Source organism: Nothoprocta perdicaria, unplaced genomic scaffold (assembly GCF_003342845.1).
Source record: "Nothoprocta perdicaria isolate Ctin4 unplaced genomic scaffold, notPer1 scaffold_35, whole genome shotgun sequence".
Classification (NCBI taxonomy): Eukaryota; Metazoa; Chordata; class Aves; order Tinamiformes; family Tinamidae; genus Nothoprocta; species Nothoprocta perdicaria.
Genome location: NW_020455588.1, coordinates 1,242,515 through 1,263,041, shown reverse-complemented (window position 1 = coordinate 1,263,041; position 20,527 = coordinate 1,242,515). Strand labels below are relative to the sequence as shown.

Genomic DNA, 20,527 nt, shown 5'->3' with positions numbered 1-20,527 from the left:
AGATTACCTTCTTCCCTGGCCCCCCATGCCATGGGGTTACCATCATTTCAACTTTCCTTGTAGGAAATGCAGCATATGGGAATGCAAGAGTGTTATTTTTTCACTTGAATTTTAAATATGATTAATATTTCTTTTGATTTTATTCTCCATTGGTTTCCTTTCACTTTGGTGAGTAAAGCGTGTAACAAAAAACATGATCAATATAGCATTCCAGTATATATCTGAAATGACTTATGTTACTTCACCTGCATTTGAGTCACAGGTCTGCTTTTAAACTACAGCCTCAGTGAAACAATGGAAAGAGCCTAAGGATCAATTGAATAGATTATTCTAATGAACTATTTCTTTTTCCTAAAAACTACTCGGCTAAATATACATATAAATACATATCTGTATAAATGCATGGTAAGGTGTATACTAGATATTTGTTGTTTGAAATTATTTGTGCATATTATCAGGATTTAGTTACGTTTTTACTCTTTTTATAACAATAATAATTGAGATATGGAAGGAAAGTCCTGCCCTTTCTCATTAAATTTGCTGTGTGAATGAATTAGGGTTTTATTCTTAAGCATTTTCTAGAATTGTTACACATGAGAGCTTCTTCAGTATATCCATCCTAGAAATGTAATAGGAAGAGCTGATGAATCGGTGACAAAAATCCATATTGTCTGTTGATTTAAACAGACCTTATATGCGAAGTAACATCAAAATGTCCCTCCCTTAAAGACAAGAAAATTAGCATTTTACTTTTCACGTGATTGAAAATGTCCTAGGCTGAGAGGCTTAAAAAAAGTAGATTTTTACCAATTAATCTGATTTATACCGACTGTAGTCTATCTGATTCTGTTTGCCATTTATTGGTGATTCCACTGCAATAACTATCTAGCGGACAATTGTCCACCGTGGAGGAAGCCTGATGGGCGCAAATAGTTGCCCCAACAAAAACGGAATTGAATGAGCTCAGCAATTCTATCACTAGTGATCAGAACTGATGTGTGTGGGAAGAGATGTATTTCAACTCAGTACACCTGCAGTGCTTGGAGTAGGCAGTATGTAATTTTCCATCATCTTGCTGCTTTTTTGTGAAAGATGGCCCATAATCTGCTCAGAGTGTCTCCAGGAGGTGTGATGCTGAGCAGCTGTTACTTCTGCTGAGCTTTGCAGGCCTCCTGAATGGAAGAGGTTGGCTTGAGAGCTACCGCTTGTTACAGAAGCAACGCACTGCTGAAACCTCTCGCTGTGCGAGGTGGCTCCTCGCGAGTTCAACACCCAGCAGGAGCCGTGAAGCTTTGCCTCTGAATGTTAAGGTCATGCAGATCCTGCTGAGCTTGGAACACGAGAGGAGCTTGGAGCCAGGACCCCTTGCCTGTCTCCAGGAGCGGGATCTGGTCAGAGGCACTGGATGGGAACTCAGTGTCTCGCTGGGAGCGCACTCTTGCATTTGAGAGAGGCAGTGGCTCTCAGCCCTTGCAGCACTGTCAGTAGGATCTGTCTTGAGCAATACCACGATCTTGCTTTTGTAGCTGGAAGCTGCTCTGCTCTCTGCCTGTGTGTTGAGAAGAGTAGCTCCTGTGTCCAGCTTAGCTCAGGACCTTGCTTCCCTTTCTTCCCTGTCCCTCACTTTTCAGTATTTCATGCCAATATAAAAGATTTAATTTGTGAATCCTTGGTGAATTTCTTAAAGAAAATAAATCTATTATTCTCCCATAAACTGAGCAAACTGTTGTATCACCTTGGGTGAGAAGGGAAGAATTCTCTCCCCATTAATGCCTAGTGTGCTAGCTAACAAACTAAATGGCAACCCTGCATTTTAGGCATCATAAGGACTTACTGCCTTCCTTTCCCCCAGTAATATGGGACATTTAAATGGTATTACAAGAATATGTGATGCCTTCCTTTCCACTGCCCACAAATTCTGTCCTCACTAATAAAACAACTTACTTGATAGGACCTAAGATATCTGTAAGAAAATAAAATCAAACCACTAAAAAAAAAGATGAAGTTAAAGGAGGGGAGGATACCTTCTGTATTTGATTACATAGTACTGCTGTTTCCTTATGCAGTTATTTATTTGTAAAATGACAACATCCGAGATGAACAAGATTGGTAGCAAATGGCTATTACAATCTATAAAATAAAATATTATTTCTCTTCTAGATTGTTGAAATAACATTTTACTTTATTTTTACACTTCTAATCAATTTCAATTCCTGCTTTCATATCCTCCCTCTGACATGCACTTAATCCAATAGCAGTAAGAGGAAAAGAAAAGCCAAAAGACCCTTTGACAAATGCAGCAAATACAGAATTCTAATCATGGTGAGATCACCTTAGGCTTTTGATACTCAGTAATTAAAGTTAAGCAGAGATTTTGCAAGATACAAAGGCCACTTTCTGTGGCAATGTCAGTGAGCTCTGAACTGAACTCGGAGCCTGATTCCCATGGAGCTGCCAGGGAAGCTCTGAGGGCTGAGCATCTCGCTGGTGCACTGCACTGAACACCCACCGGGCCGGCTCTCCAGGTTACGTTTTCAAATCAAGCGTTTAGTGTAGCAGACATCTGCTGTAGTTTTAGGAACTTATGTTTTCTAATAGTCAAAGAATAAAGAATTGTCTGTTCAAAGATAATATTGAGTGGCTTATGTAATAAAGCCCAGCTGCTTGTTTCCTGATATATAAGCTAAATAAAAGCTCACATCTGTTTGTATTGTACGAAGCCTGCACAAAATAGCAGATGTTTACCAGTAGAATTGTCTAGAAATGGCAACAAATAGAAAAACAGGGCAGAGAAGGACAATGAATCCCGTTTAAATCTTCATTGCAACTCATTTGCTTCTGCAATAGTGGCATGATTTTAGAAAGAGGGATATTATTCAAAATTTGTTTAAATAATTTACCAAAAATTATATAATTAATTTGTATGCATACATAGCTATACATAGTTAATAGCTATAACTTGCCAGCATTTGGTTGCTTAAAAAATAAATACATTTATAACTTCATTTAGAAATCTATTTCTAAATTTCATAAAGTTTTTTTTGCAGTTTTTTTTGTTAAAGGTATGACCAAAAAGAATCAGTTTACATTAAGGAGTGTAAAATAATAGTTTTGTGCCTGACCTGTTTGTTCTCGAAGAGCAGGCATGTTTTTGCAATGAAAAGGGAGTTGTTAATAAAAATAACTCTAGGCTGGAGTGGAGCCGCCGGTCAGGGAGAGTTGAATAAGGTCTTTCAGAGTGTATCTCGGCACTAGTGATAATTTATCAAAGCCATTCGCCCCCCCCCCCCCCTTACAAAAGTAACACCCTTTTGAGGTATGCACGGAGGCTTCCAGAGGTAAACTTCTCTTTTCTATGAGGAAGTCTCGGCATATGCTGCAATAATATTTTGATTTTATTTAAGATAAGAAAAATGAGGATGTCCCTGCTTTAGCAGAGGGGGATGGACTAGGTGGTTTCTAGAGGTTTCCTCCAACCTCAACCATTCTGTGATTCTCTAATCCTGTGAACTTGATCTGTAATTTTCTGTGTAACCTGATCCATTTTTGGTCACTATGAAATTACTTGATTTTATCTATGTGGAAACAGTTGTCAGGTGTTTAATTGTGCTATTGAGTGTTTCAGTTTCATAATAGTACTAATTTCTGAACAGTATTTAGGTGAAATGTTAAAACGTGACTTAATATATATTCTACTTAGATTTGTTCATGTGTTTTTTTCACTGCGTTTTTTCACTGTTCTATATTTGTGTCTGTGTCTTACTGAGGTGATTCTTCTATATATAGGTAACTAAATATTAATACCAATATTGATTTATCCCCAGAAAGTGTTTTGTTTCAATGAATTGCTGTTATTAGTGAAAAAAATCATATAGAAAAAAAATGGGATTCTTATGTTAATTACCCAGGTATTTTTTCTGCTGTTATTGTATCTCTGTTATACATAATCATTTTGACGTGTGGCAGGATGAATTTGGGGAAATATGCATGCTGAAGTCATTTCAATGTATTTTTTTTTTTATTCATTAAAAAAGTACTGTATATGTTTTTGAGTTTGACCTAAACCACTATGTTTTTGAGATTAGGTTAATTAAGGATTTGTAAGGTCAAATTTTTATGGTTTGGTTTTATGGCAGAACTCTAGTTTTGTAACTGAAATGGAACATGTGTTTCTTTGTTAATAAAGATGTTCACATCTTGTCAAGGACCGCTATTTGGTCATCATATGCTTGAAACTCTTCAGCTATTTCCTTTCAGATTGAATTAATTAGACTCACAGGAACTAAATTGACACTTGGAAGGTGTGTTTCTATTATTTAACGTGTGGTGGTTTTGCTAGGGGGAAAGATGTTCGTTCTCTGTCCAGATGTGGCATTACTTCTGCTGTGCTCTTCGACATGATCTATGGACTATTCTGCCTCCCAAGTTAGCCCAGGAGATTCTTACAGAAGTACTGGAGCAATCCTTGGCTGTGCTGTCCTCCAGATATTCTCAGGCCTGTCCCAGTTACAAGAGAACTCCACAAATCAGGTAAAGGTTGCCTATTTAACACACGTTTTTTTTAATGGATAGAATGTGTGATCTCGATGTTCTGCTAATCACTGTTTTAATTTAAGTTTAAACTTTCATGAACGCAGCAGATGGAACAGACAGAAATTATGTATTTTGAGGATATTTTTAAATTCAATCTACTTGGAATATTTAAGTGTATCTGGTGGCCACATACTCATCTAGAAAATGATCAAAGACCTCCTTTGTGAAATTGTTCAGAATTGGCAGCAACTCACACCTATGTTTTGTGAAGAAAACTCCATCTGTTCCAATAGAATTAGATTTTTTTTTTTTTTTTTTGGTAGGACAAACACCCTTCGGAGTTGAGGAGCTCTTAGGTCACATCAAAGCTCTGCCAAAAAGAAAGCCAGAGCTCAGGAGGAGGGAGCAGGAAGAGGATATTCCTTGTCCCTATCATTTTAGGAAAACTGAAATTGACTGCATCTCTGTTGGGGTTCCTATGTTTTGGCAGAGAAGGAGCTCTCTAAGAAATACTAAAGCAGATGTCTCCAGATGAAAGTCTATTCTTGTTCTTTTTTCCCCCTCTTGTTTGACTGAAGAAATCTGCATCCTGAACTTGATCCTGTTCACTTAACGTATTTCTTTATTAAGTGAATATGATTCTCCTCTTAGATTTTTTGAAAGTGGCAAAGTTCATGCAGATTTTGGAGAGCCTGTCATCTGTAGGAAGCTGAATATATCCAGAAGTACTCTATGATTAATGAGTTAAGACTTATAGGTTGACTTGATGAATTTTGTATCATGAGAAAAAAATCCATGTTATAGAAGGGTTAATTAATTTCTCCAAGTTCACAATCTTGGAATAGGTGAGAATAAATCCCTAAGTTTTCTTCTTGGTGTCCAAGTGCACGTTTCTGTGCTTCAATCCTCAGTGTTTAGGTCCTTCTGTATCTTTAGGCAGAAAGATTGTTTTTTGAGTGTTCATATACTAAATCCTGTCTAATTATAGGAAGTTATAATTACTTTTCACTTATGCATAGCTGGAAGAATGAAAAAACATTTTTTATTATTCAATATTTTCATCACAAAGGATTACCTTTTTATATAATACTGCTCTTCAAGGATATATTTTATTTCAAATTCTTGAAATATTAGAGATGTGTAATTTTGGAGTCGAAGTCTGTGTGTACGTTTGTCTAGATTTTCCAAAATAAAATCCCTAACAATACAGATGGTGATGTAGACAGGGCACTCTAGGTGCTTTTTTATGTCCTACTGCATGCCTGTTGTCTCTCAGTAAGACTAAATATTCACTGTTTTCTACCTACGTATGTATGTCACCATTTTGGACTAGATGATCTCTAAAGGTCCCTTCTAACCTAAAGGATTCTTGTGACCTTTTGTTGCCGCTGTAGTTTTTGGTGGTGTTGATTTATAAATATATTATATATATTTTGTTCAGGCCGATAGCTAGTGAGCCAATATACCTGTAAAATTTTGCAAGCTGAAGAATTAGTTCACTTGTTGTTACTTTTTATTGCTGTAGGATCTGAAAATAGTATGTACACCATAATTATATTTTATCATAAGGAAAACTAAATTTAGTTTGGTTTAGCTGTAATTTGGAAGGAAAATTGTTACTGTCTAGCAAGTGTCCTTTTGAAGAGGAATTACCATATTTAACAAGTCTTTTGTTGCTGACTAGTTTCAGCACTGTGAGGGAACTGCATTTTCTGTGTAGTGCGTTCAGAATTCATGCAGTATCCTCTTAAGGAAGATGAGCTTCAAGTACATAGATATTACTTCAAGTAACTATGAAGTACTTCTAGTACTAGATATTCCTCAGAAGAAAGCTCTGTTAAACTAAAACTATCTTAATATCCTAAGTAATATTATTTTCATTCCTTCTTTCCTGTAGATTTGATATTGCAGCAATTTTGTTGTCTACTGAAAATATGCTCTGGTCAGTTTGCAGCTCTGTACAGGAATTTCTGAATCCACATAAAGACAGAGATGTCAAGATTTATCAAATACATAACCACTGCAACTCTCTACTCTCTGTACTAGCTATTTTAACTTCACCACTGAAGAATTTGTATGAGTGAGTATGAATTGAATATTCAGTTTGGGATAAATTTGGTTTTGAGCTTACAGAAATAAATGTACAAGATGAAGAACTGTGTTGAAATGCAAATGCAGTGCATAGTGTGGATGCATTTTGATAACCTTTGAGTATTTCTTAATTTGGGTCTTGAACTTATTTTTTTTTTTTATCTTACCTAAAGCCCTAAAGTTAAATCTGTTGGGCATTTCTTCTGTAACAAAGACAGTAGAATTTCATTGATAAGTGTTATCCCAGATTTACAACTTGTTGTTCACTTAGAACATGTTTTATGAAGTATATTTACTGATTAAGTACCTGATGGAAAAAATGTTTGTATATATGGTACTATTCTAGGACTTGCTACCCAAAGTTTATCTACCTGCAGCTTGGAGGTGGTTTAGAATGTTCTGCTGACCTCCCATAACAATTAAAAAAAAATATGTAAGAACTTAAAGGATAATTTATTGAAGTGATTATACATATGGTTATATAACCATTAGGAAACCGATGTGCCACAGAAATTTTAAATGTATTTTTCAAGTGAAAAGTGTGTGTGTGTGTGTGTATATATTATCTATCTATGCCCGATTTTATAGAAATATGTTTTCAGAAGTCACTACTGTGAGGAAAAAGGAAAATTATTTGCACTTGAATTATGTCTGAGTCTTGTGTATTATGTCTTGCTGTTTTCTTTGGTGCTAAAAACTTCTGTGAGATTTTCAATAAAAGACAATACAAAACAAGATCATACGCACAAGCCTAATTTTGGTAACTTAGCCTTTATTTGATTATTCTAAATAAAAATATTTTTAAATAACACCAGTGGTACAAAGAGGAGGGTGGATAACCTCCTGTATTTATGTTGCTTTAAACAAAATTTTTAACATTTGTGGTCTCATTTTAAAGGGCTCTGAGGAACATTTCAGAGAGGATTGTAATTGGATGTCTCATCTTATGTGACAATCTCAATGCAAGGCTGAAAATGTTATCAATTAAGGAGGTGATTCATGAACAGATTAGGTAGACTTGCCATGGCAAAAGTAATGGAGGCGGCAATGTGGTACCTCCATATTGTGGGAATCTGTAACTGCTTGTGCTATCCAGTTTTGTCATATCACCTTTAATTTATGAGAATCCTCAGAATGATGGTCTGAAATGCATTTTCAGTGTGATCTGTTCCTCTTGGCTTACTATCTTCTCCATTAATCTATGCTGTTTACAGATTTTCATATACCTGTGGTTTAAAAAATGTATACTGAGTTCCACTGTATTCACTGAGCTCCAGCACAAAGTGCCAAGAACAGTGAGACAATGTGTTTTTTATTTCGCATGAAATGTTACCAATTAACTCCTTGGTCATATAGATTTCATATTTAGGCATACACATTTCTGTATAGTAATTTAGTTTTCCAGAAATCAAAAACTGACCAGGATGCATAGAATGCAGCAGCTCATGTAGTTTGCTACAAAATTCTTTGCAAATCACAGACAAAGCTGCCAGACTTTGGTGAGGGCAAAATTTAAAAAGTCATATTTTGTCATATATTTGCAGAAATAATATTGATACTGAAAAGCATTGTTACAGATTATGCATTTTTTTGTGTAAGTTGAGAGACACTTTCTGTGAACTGTGCGTTCAGCACTTCTGTTTTCAAAGACTCCAGATCAAAACAGTTCTTTATTGTATATTTCATTACAGCAATATTGTTCAGGTAACCTAACCCACTAATTATAGTCCAGATTACAAAAAAAGCAGCATTTGTCAAATTAGTTTCTTGAATGACTACCTCCAATTGGTAGCACTTTCATATGCTGCATTGGTGTTGAATTCCTAACTTCATTAGTTACTGAGATGTGCATAGTTCATCACATGAAGAATCTAGTCCATCAATAACAGAATTAGAGGTTATGTATGATTTTAAAGAAATATTAATCCTTCAGCAGTTCTCTTTTATAATCACAGCTATATAATCAAAATTTCCATCTGTTAAATCAGCTCTGTCTTCAAAAACTTTGATAAAATTAACTGTAAGTGCAGTAAAGATTTTTCTATTAAATTTATTATGCTGTCTTATAGTACTAAAACATTTCCCTGCAGGGGCTAGATTTAAATTAATCCTTAGGCTGCTCAAGAAAGTTTTGTGTAATCATAAAAGCGGTGATGGCAGAATATTGTTTTCCAGGCGTTTTCTAATAATAGTATTGCCTCATTTCCAACTTACTGGAGGTGCTATATTAGCTGTTATTTCAGTGGAATTTTTCAGAGTTATTTAAGATTCTTTATTATATGCTTCTAATGCAATAAAATAGTAGGGATTCTGAAAAATTATTAGTATACTTACCTTAAATTGATTTAGGATAAACTTTTCTGCCTTGCTCATTTTGAGACCAAACCTTGTCCATTCTATTGTCACTTAATTTCTTTTCTTACAATTACTCATTTTAGATCTAGTCTTAAATTTACTGTTGAATCTTGAATATCATTTTTTAATGCTCTCTTTTTATCTTTCATCTTTCTATCCTCCTTTGGCCCGCCTGACGTAACTTTAGCATAAAAGAACTGGTGGTTGGAAACTGCTATTGAACATCATGTAGCCCCACCTGCTTAATCAGGACAATCACCAATAGTAGATTATTTCAGACAATTTTGTGTAGTTGACACCCTCAAATGAGGAGAAGAGGTGTTACAGCTGCTCTGGGCAATCTGTTCTACTGCAGCACTACCTGGGTGAAGTTTTCTCCCCAAAATGCAATTTGAACTCTTGCAGCTGTTATCTGTGACTGTTACCCCTTGCTGCATATATATGAAATCTACCATAACTTAGAAAAGCTTCTCTCCCTTGTTTCTGTAATTTACCATTTAAGTAGCTGCACGATGCTGTTAGGCTCACTCAGCCTGTTGTTACAGATCATGTAGTCTAGGCCCGAACGTGACTGGAACCACAGCAAAATTTTGTGTTTTGCTCCAGTGAATCACGAGAGTAGTTTTGTTGGCCCAATAATCTTTTGTCTGGAGTACTACTATGTGTTTTGTTAACTAGTCCTTCCTCCCTTGCCTCCCGCCCCTCAGTGTCATCTGCAAATATGCTCAGGATGTTCTATCTGTTTACATTTGTCCAAAGCTGTTGAGCAACAGTGGTCTCCCGAGTGTGTTCCCCAAAACTACCAGGTGTCACTGTGTTCTTGATGCTGGCCTAGATCTCTGGAAGAAAGGTGCAGGGGGATGAAGTCTTCTCCCCTCAGAGCTTTTGGTAATCATACACTTATTTGCTAACTTATGTGGTCAGTTCATGTATCTCTGGTTTGAGCAGTGGACCTAACAGCTCCAATGCTGATTATGGCTTTTGTAGGTATATGGCCTTTTTGAACACTATTCATCATATTTCTTGCAAAATAAAATTATTAAGTATAAGCAGGCTGACAATATGCAGTAAAACAGTCTCATTTAAGACTTTGGAGTAGAGATCCTCTTCTGTCCCGTGCTGAGGGTTTGTTTGAGTTTGAGTAGAGTTGTTCTTTTTGCACTTTGCCTATATGCTTTCATCTTTTGTAGTGAGCAGGAGATGACAGTCATTCCATTAGTGATCATAAAAAGATCACTATTGTATATTTGTATAGCTGCCTTCATGTGATTTTGTGTTATGAATTGAAGTATCTTTCTCAAAACATGGTTTGGGTCAATGACAAATACTGAGAGGAGAATTTACAGATTCCAATTTTCTGTTCTGTTGGTTATCCACTTTGGGCAAAAATAGCTGTCATTTAAACAATTCAAAATATTTTTTAATTTCAAAGTGCAAGCAGTATAACTCATTAAGTTGCTTATTAGTCATGTTACTTCCCTACACAGAGCTAAATCCTCCAAAGGCTACAAGGAAATACCATTAGGATGCATCTTGTTGACATCTCATTATTTCACACCTGCACTGAGGCTTACAAGATCAATTCTCACCTTGTCATACTCCACAGAAGAATAAAACTACTGTAACTTGGAATCTTGCTGTGGTATTAAATACTTTCACAGATGCTATCCGCTGCTTTGAGACTATAGGCAGCTGCTTTAACATATCCTGTAGTCAAAACAAATTTTCTACTAGCTATTATTATACTTCTGTCAGAAGAGTAGTTGAATTAAACTGTCTGGCACAGAGCTGGGTTTTTCTTTATTTCCTGGCAAGAATTAAATAGCCAGCAGAGGACACTGAGAAGTGCTGGCAGCAAGGATTTTGTATCATCGTTAGGCACTGCTTTTTTAATAATATTTTCAGTTGTTCATATATTTATACAAGCTTTAAAGCTATCATATTATCTATGTGTCAGCTTCAAAATTTGCATGAAGATGTTCTAGGCCTCGGAGTCCAAAATTCTGCCTTGTCCTTGTCATTAAGAGACTGCTAAGAATCTATTCTTGCCTAGAAATGTCTAAAACAGTTCATGAACTATCTGTAGACAAGATAGTCTTTTATTATTAGATTCCTACCCAAATCTATTGTCCTTTCATTCTAGGATGTATAAATTCATGAATATAAGTAATTCTCTCTCATTACTGATGTGCATTCTTACAGGAAATGGCTTTTGCTGTAAATAAAAAATATTTCAAAGGATGAGAAATAATATGATTTCTTCCTTAATCTTCTCCATCTGTTGACATGAATGACTTTAAAAGATTTATTCTCCAGTTTAAATACTCTCTTTTTCTATATAATATCTCCCTTATTTTTAGTGTTGATTTTTTCATAAATTCAGAATGTCCTAACTTTTCTGCTCAAAAAATGCTTATTTAAGATCATGTTCAAGTAATTTTGAAAAATACAAATTTTGCAAACTTAATAGAATTAATTTGCAACTGGACCACCTTAGATTTTGATAAGTTCAATATGAAGCTTACATTCTCCTCTTTCATGTTGAAGAGAGTATTATTTTCCTTCTGCTTTTGTTGGAGGTCTTAAAGGCAGACATCTTATAGGCATATAACTGCACTTGTAAATTATGTATGTGTAGCTGTGAAAAATAGTTAAAATATAGTTTTAATTAAATGACAAAACACAGGATGCCTCTTGCCATCCTTTAGAAAAAGAGATGAAGGAGGTGGTTTTAAGCTAACGTATCTGATTCTTCACCAGTCCTTGTGTCTGAAAACTGCAGACATTTCAGCCAGTGTTTTCTCCCTTGCAAGACAGTGAACAAGGAAAATTTGATTCCCCCCCCCCTTCCCCTGTTTCCTTCTCCCCCCTTCCCCTGTTTCCTTCCCCCCCCCTTCCCCTGTTTCCTTCCCCCCCCTTCCCCTGTTTCCTTCCATGTCTTTTGTGAAGGATAAATTATTATCCTTTCAAAAGATATTTTACCTTTGATTATGGTCAAACTATTGATAATGTGGTGCCTGTATTAAATAGAAGGGAAAGGGCAATAGAAATGAGTCTTTAAAGAGTTACTGGCTTATTCAATGCATGTTTGGTCATAGTTTGAAAACATGCTGTGTAAGAACAGATAGATGAAGAAAATTATGCTTCAACAGTCCATTGACAGCGCTAGAAACTAAGGTGCAAAAAGTGAAAAGTTTTGAAATGATATTTAAAATAATTTAATACCTTTGCAATTACCTGTATGTACCTATATGTTTAATATTAGTCATCCTAAGGGTTTCTAAGTCTTTCATTTAATTCAGCTATTCTTTTTTTTATTATTCTTTTCTCCTTCAGGGCATTTTTGAACAATTCTGGTGAGCCTCCTTCTCAAGACTTTTCAGAAGAAATCTTTAATTATCCATTACACTGGTTATCTTGCATGCCATCATCCTCTTCTTCCTTACTTAAGTGAGTATTTAAAGTTAACTGTTGTAATGGAAGTACCAGATAATCAATATCTATCGCATATTGTTCTGACACACTGTTTTCAAAGTATCTGAACAAATGTTCAGTTGATTTTCTGATGGAGCAACATAGTAGAATTTTTAAAAATTCACTGCAAGTTTCCCTAATCTTTACACTTAAAGCATCTCTAAGAAAGGTCACGTTGAAAATGGTACAGTCTGTTTTTTTGCCAGTAAATTCATTATGTTTGATATTTGAATCATCTTCAAGATTTTTTGCTTTAATTAAAGAATACATAGCTCTTGACAATAGCATAGCTCAGCACAGGTGCAGTTTTCAAAGAATAATAATTAAAAGGGAGAAAAAGAATACAAGTTTTTCTGTTTATAATTGCTGGTTCAAAAAAAAAAGGTTTGATATATAAATAGCTCATTGAAAATAGGAGGCTTGGTCATAGTTGACTTTTTTTTCCAAGATTACTGCCTGATTAGAAGGAAAAACTTAATTTCTTTTTCTGTGTCACTGCGTATAATGGCAAGTTACATATGAGGCATATGCTACCAGCTGTGCTGTCATTCCTTTTCTAATTTTGAACCTGAAGCACTCCCACACCAGTGTCGATCCTCTCCTAACCCTTTCACCTCCTCCTCCTCTCCAAAAGTTGTTTCCTGAGAGATTTTGACTTTATGTTTTCATGAAAAGCTGGGTCTGAGGGCTTTTTTTGTGTGTGTTTTTCTGAAGAAAAAAAAAAAAGTATTTGTATATTTAAGAGTATTTGATTATCATATAAATTTGACCTAAATGAACACCAATGTGCTCTAGACCTCTAACCTTCGTTGTCCCCATCTTAGTAACATATTTCTTATAATTTTACCCCTTACTGTGCAAAACATCCTGTTGCCTTTCCACAGCCCTCCCTTCAGCTCTCCTTGTCAGCGATATTGTTATCTCCTTCTCTAGGACCTCTGATAGCCCCAGAGCACAAGGCTGGGACCGAGTTGCTTTTATGTGCCCTGTTAAGCTAACTGAAATGCCAAACACAGTGAATAACTGTTTGACTGAGATAGTATCCTTTTCCCTTTTTTGAAGCTTAGAATATCCTGTGTTTGTGGGACCTCTACCTCTCATACAAATTGCCATGAAATTTGCCATTGATTTTAAAAGACAAATACGGCTGGAGGGAAAGGGCAGGATAAAGAGGAAGATGAGAAAGGAAGGACTGCATGGTCCATTAGAAAGGACCTACTCTATTTCTTGGGGTATTTATGCTTCATTAAGGACTTACAACTTCCCTGTCCAAGGAAAGACAATTTTTTGAGCTTTGGAACCTTCTGTTTAAGGACAATATTCAAGATTTAAATTAGACTGTGAAATAACAGTTTTAGAAGATGAATATTCTGATAACTACTGTCAGCATAGATGTAAAGGAAATGCTGGAACCACTTCAGTCATAGACTGAATACTCTTTTCTGAGGTAGGATTAAGGTTTTATGGATGCTATTTAGACAGTTTTGTCTTGAATAAATAGTCGAAGCTCTTCCACTTCTATTTAAAACTGGCATATTTTCACTGGGCAGAAGAAATATGAGGAAATATATATCTTCCTGACCACCAAAGAAACAACTTCATTATCAGATTTATATGGGAAAAATGTGAAATAAATGAGAAAAAGCATCCCAGGGGTAATACAACTAGTGTGCCTGTGCATTCCATATATATAAAGCCATCTGTGCTGTCCTGGTGAACTACTTTAGTAAAATATTTAATATCCTCTTTTAGCAACATAACTTTAAGCTGCTCAGGAAGATCAGTGAAAGTACCTGTGTATTTAATAAGTAATGTAACTGGAAGCACATATTTTGAAGTGTCACAACTTTGTTAACAATATTTTACATGGTGTATCTGTGTTGTGGAAGCTTTTTTCTTCCAGTATGATATTTGAAATATTAGAAAGAAAGGTTGTTTTTAAGCATTGCAGAAAACTATTCCAGCAGAGGATCCTAATTCTTCCTAGGTCATTTTATGCTTTTATTTCCAAGCATAACAAAAATATCGTATTCACTCACTCTCCATAGCGAAATAGAGAGCCCATACTATTGTAAAGGTCCTAGCTGAGGCTGCCTACATTCTTTAACACTGAAAGAATTCAGAAAACACTAAGCCAGTGTAATTGTAACTTGCTTTTTTATATACACTTGTAGATTTTCCCTGATATTTCAAGAAAAAAAAAAGCTTTTGCTGGTCTCCAAAATGTTTTTGTATAAATCTTTATTATGCAGCCTGTTTTACTACATCACTTGTGGTGTCTATAGGGCTACAGTCTGTTTTATCTAATAGACCTAAACATCTTTGTCACTGTTTAAAATGAATGGTCTAACTGTTATTTGCCTTAAATATTTATTTTATTTTTTATCTTGGATACTGGCAAAATAGTCACATAGTAAGAGAAATTATGTCCTGGTTATAGTGTATTTTAATGTCTGCTTCTGTTAGCTTTCAGATGTTCTTTATATTCATACCTTTTGAACATGAGAGTCCTGCTTTTTTCCTGCTGCTGTACAAAACTGAACATTTATGTGTGATATTTATATGTACTTCACCTTTTGTCACTTTTTATGAGGCTAGTCTTATTTTCACTAGTACTGAGCTACAAGGATGAGAGAACATATGCCTCTCCATATGCACGTTACAAAACTTCTCGGTGCATTTATTGGTGCTAGCTTCATGGCTGTAGGGAATGTCTGCTCTATTTTATTTTTCCTCTGAGTGAGTCACACCATTGTACATTTCAATTTGCAAGAGGCTTAAAGAGCCAAGAACTGGTGTATATTACAACATGATAACTTCCCATCTGGTCAATGACAGACGAGTTTTACTTCAACTCAAATATTCTAAAAATGGCATTTATTTCTAAAGCCACTTAAAATATTATCCTTTATAAATCTAATTGACCAACTTGTCCCTTTTCTTACATCCTGAAGACAATGAATGCCCTTCTTAGAATTGAGAACATGTAGAATTTAAGCAAGGAGATGAATACAGTGAAACTGGCTCTGAAACTGAATTAGTGAAGTATTGAATTTACAAACGTTACATATACAAATGTTGAGTTTAGGGATCCCTAAATCTATTGATCTTGCTACTAGTACCAGTGTGAATTTAAACTTCAGTTGCTAATTACTAATAATGTCTTAACATAGCTTAGAGTTTTGGAATTTATAACAAGTTTTGAACATTTATTCTATTAAATAATGCTTTACATTCTTAAGAGGTTTTAATAGCTAAAGTTTGATTGTACTGTAGACTTTAAATATGCAAATGTTATTTTAGCTGCAAGTTCTATCATGATTTAAATGTCTGCTTTTTTTTCATAAAATGCAATTAGAATGTTGTATGTTGTATGACATGAAAATGTCACTGTCGAGACCTCCCTACACTATTGGGCATTCCCTAAAAAGATGTGCCAGGTGTCTCATGGCACTTAAATTGCCCATCTCCTCCCAGGCATCCCCTCGCTATTACAATGTCAATGCCAAGGTGTGTGCCAAGAAGCAGTTTAACAGTGGAATTTTGGCATAATAGTGTGATATAAAGGAGCTGATGAGAAAGGAAGTTGTGGAAGTTTTGCTATTTTTTGTTTGTCTCTGGGATGCCCTGCAGGTGTCTTTTTTTTTTTGCTTTATTTTGTTTTTTTTGTAGTGAATGTGTGTGTGTGTGTGCGCGCGCGCACTAAGCTAGAGGTTGCATTTTCTTTTCCAGGCATTGTAGGCTTATATTAGGTAAACTATCTATATAGCAAGCTTAATGGAAGCAGTGCTCTTGTGCAGTTGTTTCTCTGTGTGGTTTGTTCTGTGCTTATGGGCAGAGGCAGGTTGTGGCACACCCGACGTTCAGGCAGGTGGTCCCAGAAATATGGAACATAGCAGGGAAGTTTCCTCTCACTAGAACAACCACACAACCCCATTTTAGTTCTGTTCCAGTGGCTGCATATAAATGGCACATAAAGTTTATGTGCAGACGTGTATAAATCCTCCTCTAGCCTGACAGAAAAATGAATCTCGTGATGAAGGAAGCTCTAACTGATACTGAAGGTGTTGTGTGTGCACTGGCAGATAAACTTTATGCCTGTACAGTTTATGCATCAGTGCATGTGTAGTTTTTACACTGCTACTTTTGCAGGTAAAATTTATGTGCATAAAGTTTACATACGCAGTGCATAAACTTTCCGTGTTAGCAACTATTGTTGCAGAAACTTGTAGCCAAATGAATAAATGTGATGGCTCAACATAAAGTGAAATTTAAGAACCCTCAATCTTATATAAATATAAAATTGTCTTAAATGGCAATTGGTAATGAAGAACTGGCCTTGCAAAAAATTTTACCCACAGCCCAATTTTGAAAACCTCCCGTTAAAAAATATCTAAAGAAAAACGAAATAAGAAATACAACAGCCATAAAATCATTCCTTTGCAAAATTTCACATCAGGAAAACATTTAAATTTGAGGGGAAAGTATGTTTTTATGCATCATAGCAAGCTTTAGAACACATCGTTGACTTACAACATCACTGGTATAACCTTCTGTAATAAAACCAGTAGTTGGCACTTATAAAAGATTATGTTTGTGTATTCAAACACAAATAACTTTCAGTTTCAGTCAGAGATTTGACTTTCTAAATTGCTATTTGAAAACTTTCGTATAAAAAAGTCTATTTTTCGAGACTAGCTAAAAATCATTTTTCATGGATTCTTTTATTGATTAAGGAATTATTTGTCTATTGTGCCATTTTTCATCCCAGTGGGAAAACTCAAATATAGGGACCTTTAGCAAACACTGAAGATTTCCTCTCTATAGAACAAAAATACAGAATATTCCCCAGAAATAATAGCTGGAGAACAAAACTCAGACTGTGAAGGATATTCTGGCTCTTTACCTTGTTCCCAAATCGATGCCAGAGTTCTTATGACCTTCTGAGTGGCAGCAGAAGGAAGAGCAAAGCTGAGCCATTTTACCAGAGCTATTTCTTTCACCCTTAGCTTCTCCCCCTCAAAGGTGAGATATGGAGATGTTAATACTGTAGATGAGATATAACCTGGTGTCATTTGACCTCTGGGAAAACTATACTGGAAAAATCTTTCTCCATCTCTCCTTGCAGGATCCAAGGCAGAGTCTAAAGAGCTGGTTTTAGAAGTCCCTTTGATTTATATTAAAATTGAGGGGATCCCATTTCCCAGGGAAAAAGACTGCGTTTTCTGAGGGCACACTTGAATGCCATCCCTCACCACACTGCTTTGATATGGGACTGACTCCTCTCTGTTAGTGTCTTAGGAAACATGTATTAACATGAGGGTAGCTTGTAGATCTTTTACTCCACAATTGTAGGAGCGGGATAGTGTGGTGGACAGAGGAACAGTCTCTACTTTGCCATCAACAACAGACTTGCCTCATGCACTTCCCTGCAGAGAGGTAACCTAGAGGAATCTGCACCCTTTTGTGTCCCAGGGATATGAGAAGACAAATGCACAATGAGAGGAGCAGCTGGGGGAGATGTGGAGCTTCTCAGGTGTACAAAAGAGGGTAGGGATAAGAACACTGGCTTAAAAAAAAAAAAAAAAAAAAAAAAAAAGAGAGAGAGAGAGAGAGAGAAAGACTTCTTACAGAGCTCAAAAAGATTTTGTAAAATTGAAATAAAAATTCATCGACATTTTGATTGTTCCTGCTTGAGTCCTGCTGTTGGGTAATTGACCAAGCTCAGAAGAAGCCCTGGGATGGATGTTTCTGTTTGGAAACCTAATCTTTCCAAAACATGGAAACAGAAAACAAAGGACAAACAAACAACTATTTCCTTAAAGTAATGAGTTCATACTACACTTTCTCATGCCTCATTTCAAGCAAAACTGTGTCCCAAAGAATCTAGTATTTCAGATGGATTCTTATGGACATGTAGGAATTGTTCATCCTTATGCATTTCTTGCAGTGTCTTCTGTTTTTTGTCTTCTGTTATTTGTCAGCTTCAGGTACTTCATTCATTCAGGACATTTCAAAGCTTTTGCCAAACAATTAATGTAACAGTGAACTGAAAAATAATATCCTTAAATTTATTCAGGCACAGACAACCCCTTTTTGCCTCGTAGAACAACATGGCTGTGTGAAAAATGTGAGGTTACTCTATATCAGTTTTAACTTTGGCAGGCTACCAAATGTTAATTTGCTTTTAGCTAGTTGAGATTAAATGTAATTCCTTCCCTGAGCTGCCTTAAAGTAAGCAAGCATGAAAGCATTTTCAGAGTAATCTGGGGGGAACTGACATTTAAAGGAGTTAGCATTACATCTGCACTTTAAGGATATTAATTTCATAGATAAATTAACTACATTATTCTCTCTTTATCTTACATTTTGAAAGGACTCCATCGGTCAGCGAAATGGCAGCCCAGGGTCAGCTGAAACTGCTCTTATCCCAACCATACTGTAATTTGAACTTGCTTTTGGAAACATTGCTACATCATGATTGTCTCCTAGTGAGAATCTTATTGAGGAGTTCAAGTAAGTATTTATACTATTTATTTCTGTAAGGATATCAGTGAGAAACACAAATTCATCTTTAATACTTGAGGGAAGTCCATGAACCAGTATTGGGTATCAATAGCCATTCAGTTAGCAGTAGGGCACTTCTCAAACAGGAAAAAAGAAAGATTTTTCACTTTTTAATGGAACAAACATTGCAGTCCATCTGTGAGCGTTCATAGTTCAGAAACAGGCAGCAGTTTAAGTCTGTAATAAGTAAATTTAATGTCATTTTGAAAGAACAACAATGTTATTAACATAGCTTTGAAATGTTAACATTATTTGAAACAATGTTATTAATGTATCTTTTAATTTCTAGATGAAGTGGAAAAGTTTATGGTATGGTTGGCTGTTTGACATAATTATTATTTTCTAGCAATATTGAAATGAGAGTCTCTGTTTCTATCTTTCTTTAGGAAACGAATCCCTGCTGCTTATCAAACAAACTATTAGCTCCACATAGTATTAAATGATTTAATTCTGTCATTTTTAAAGTGTCCTAACATTTATCGGGGTACAACATTGCTTCAACTTGTCATGCATGTTATTGAGAGCTGCACTGTGTTCATTCACGTACCTGTCATCTTTTACAAAGACTGACAAATGTTTGATTGGGATCATATTCTTACCGTAGTGTTATCCAGCATTGAATTTTACTGTTGCTTGTATTATCACATGGATTAAATGACAGAATATATTAATCTAGTGACTGACCGACTTCTTCAGCTTCTTCAGCTTCAGGAAAATATGTGTTACTTTGAGTTAGAAATCATGCTATTTACAGATGTGGTAATAATATAGCTACAACATCGATATGAATAAACTTACACTTTATATAAAGTTGAAACTTCCAATGATCTGTCTTCTACATTCACTTTGAGATTAATTAGCTAATAATAAGGTAATTGTATTCTTTACATCATTCATTTGATAGAAAATAGAACTGTAAATAATATAAAAAAGACTGTATTATAGATAAAAAAAAAAAATGCAACTATCAAACACCATTTACTCAAATACAGCTTTGCTTGTGCTAGAGGAGCTAAAGTATTTTTGACGTGAGCTGTTTTATATGATAGTATAAGAAAAGTTGCACCAATAAGCTGTGTTCAGTAATAGCAATGACAGTTTGGGGTTCTTCTGGTCAGTAGGATAAAACGCTTTCAGTAATTCATACTCCTGTACCCATTAACAATAAAACTTTGTAATGTGTAAAATTCTGTGTAAAAACAGAAAGAGGTCATTGTCGGTTTTGAGCGATTTTACCTTAGTGACAATAAAACAGCCTAGTATTTAACCCCAATATTTAAATCTAGATTATATGAATATTTAAATAGGAAAATTTTCTTTATGTATTTCTTTTCTCTTTGCAAATTAGGCCTGTAGATATGAGTTCTTTTTAAAAGACTACAACTATATATATTATATATAATATATATATATAATATACACACAGAGATGGTTTTTGCTTTGCAATTATGGGTGTTTTTTGTATTGTAGCAAAATTCTTGGATATTTGTGGCAGGTATCATAAAAG

The 20,527-nt window shown here is 35.3% G+C and overlaps 1 protein-coding gene across 1 annotated transcript in view; it reads left to right on the top strand.

Moving 5' to 3' along the window:
- Window positions 1-20,527, top strand: part of KIAA0825 (KIAA0825 ortholog) — a 210,384-nt gene that overhangs the window by 61,491 nt on the left and 128,366 nt on the right. The window contains exons 11-14 of the mRNA XM_026044103.1: window positions 4,340-4,530; window positions 6,431-6,613; window positions 12,316-12,429; window positions 18,830-18,969. Of these exons, the coding sequence (XP_025899888.1) occupies window positions 4,340-4,530; window positions 6,431-6,613; window positions 12,316-12,429; window positions 18,830-18,969 (628 nt within the window). The remainder of the gene's footprint in view (window positions 1-4,339; window positions 4,531-6,430; window positions 6,614-12,315; window positions 12,430-18,829; window positions 18,970-20,527) is intronic.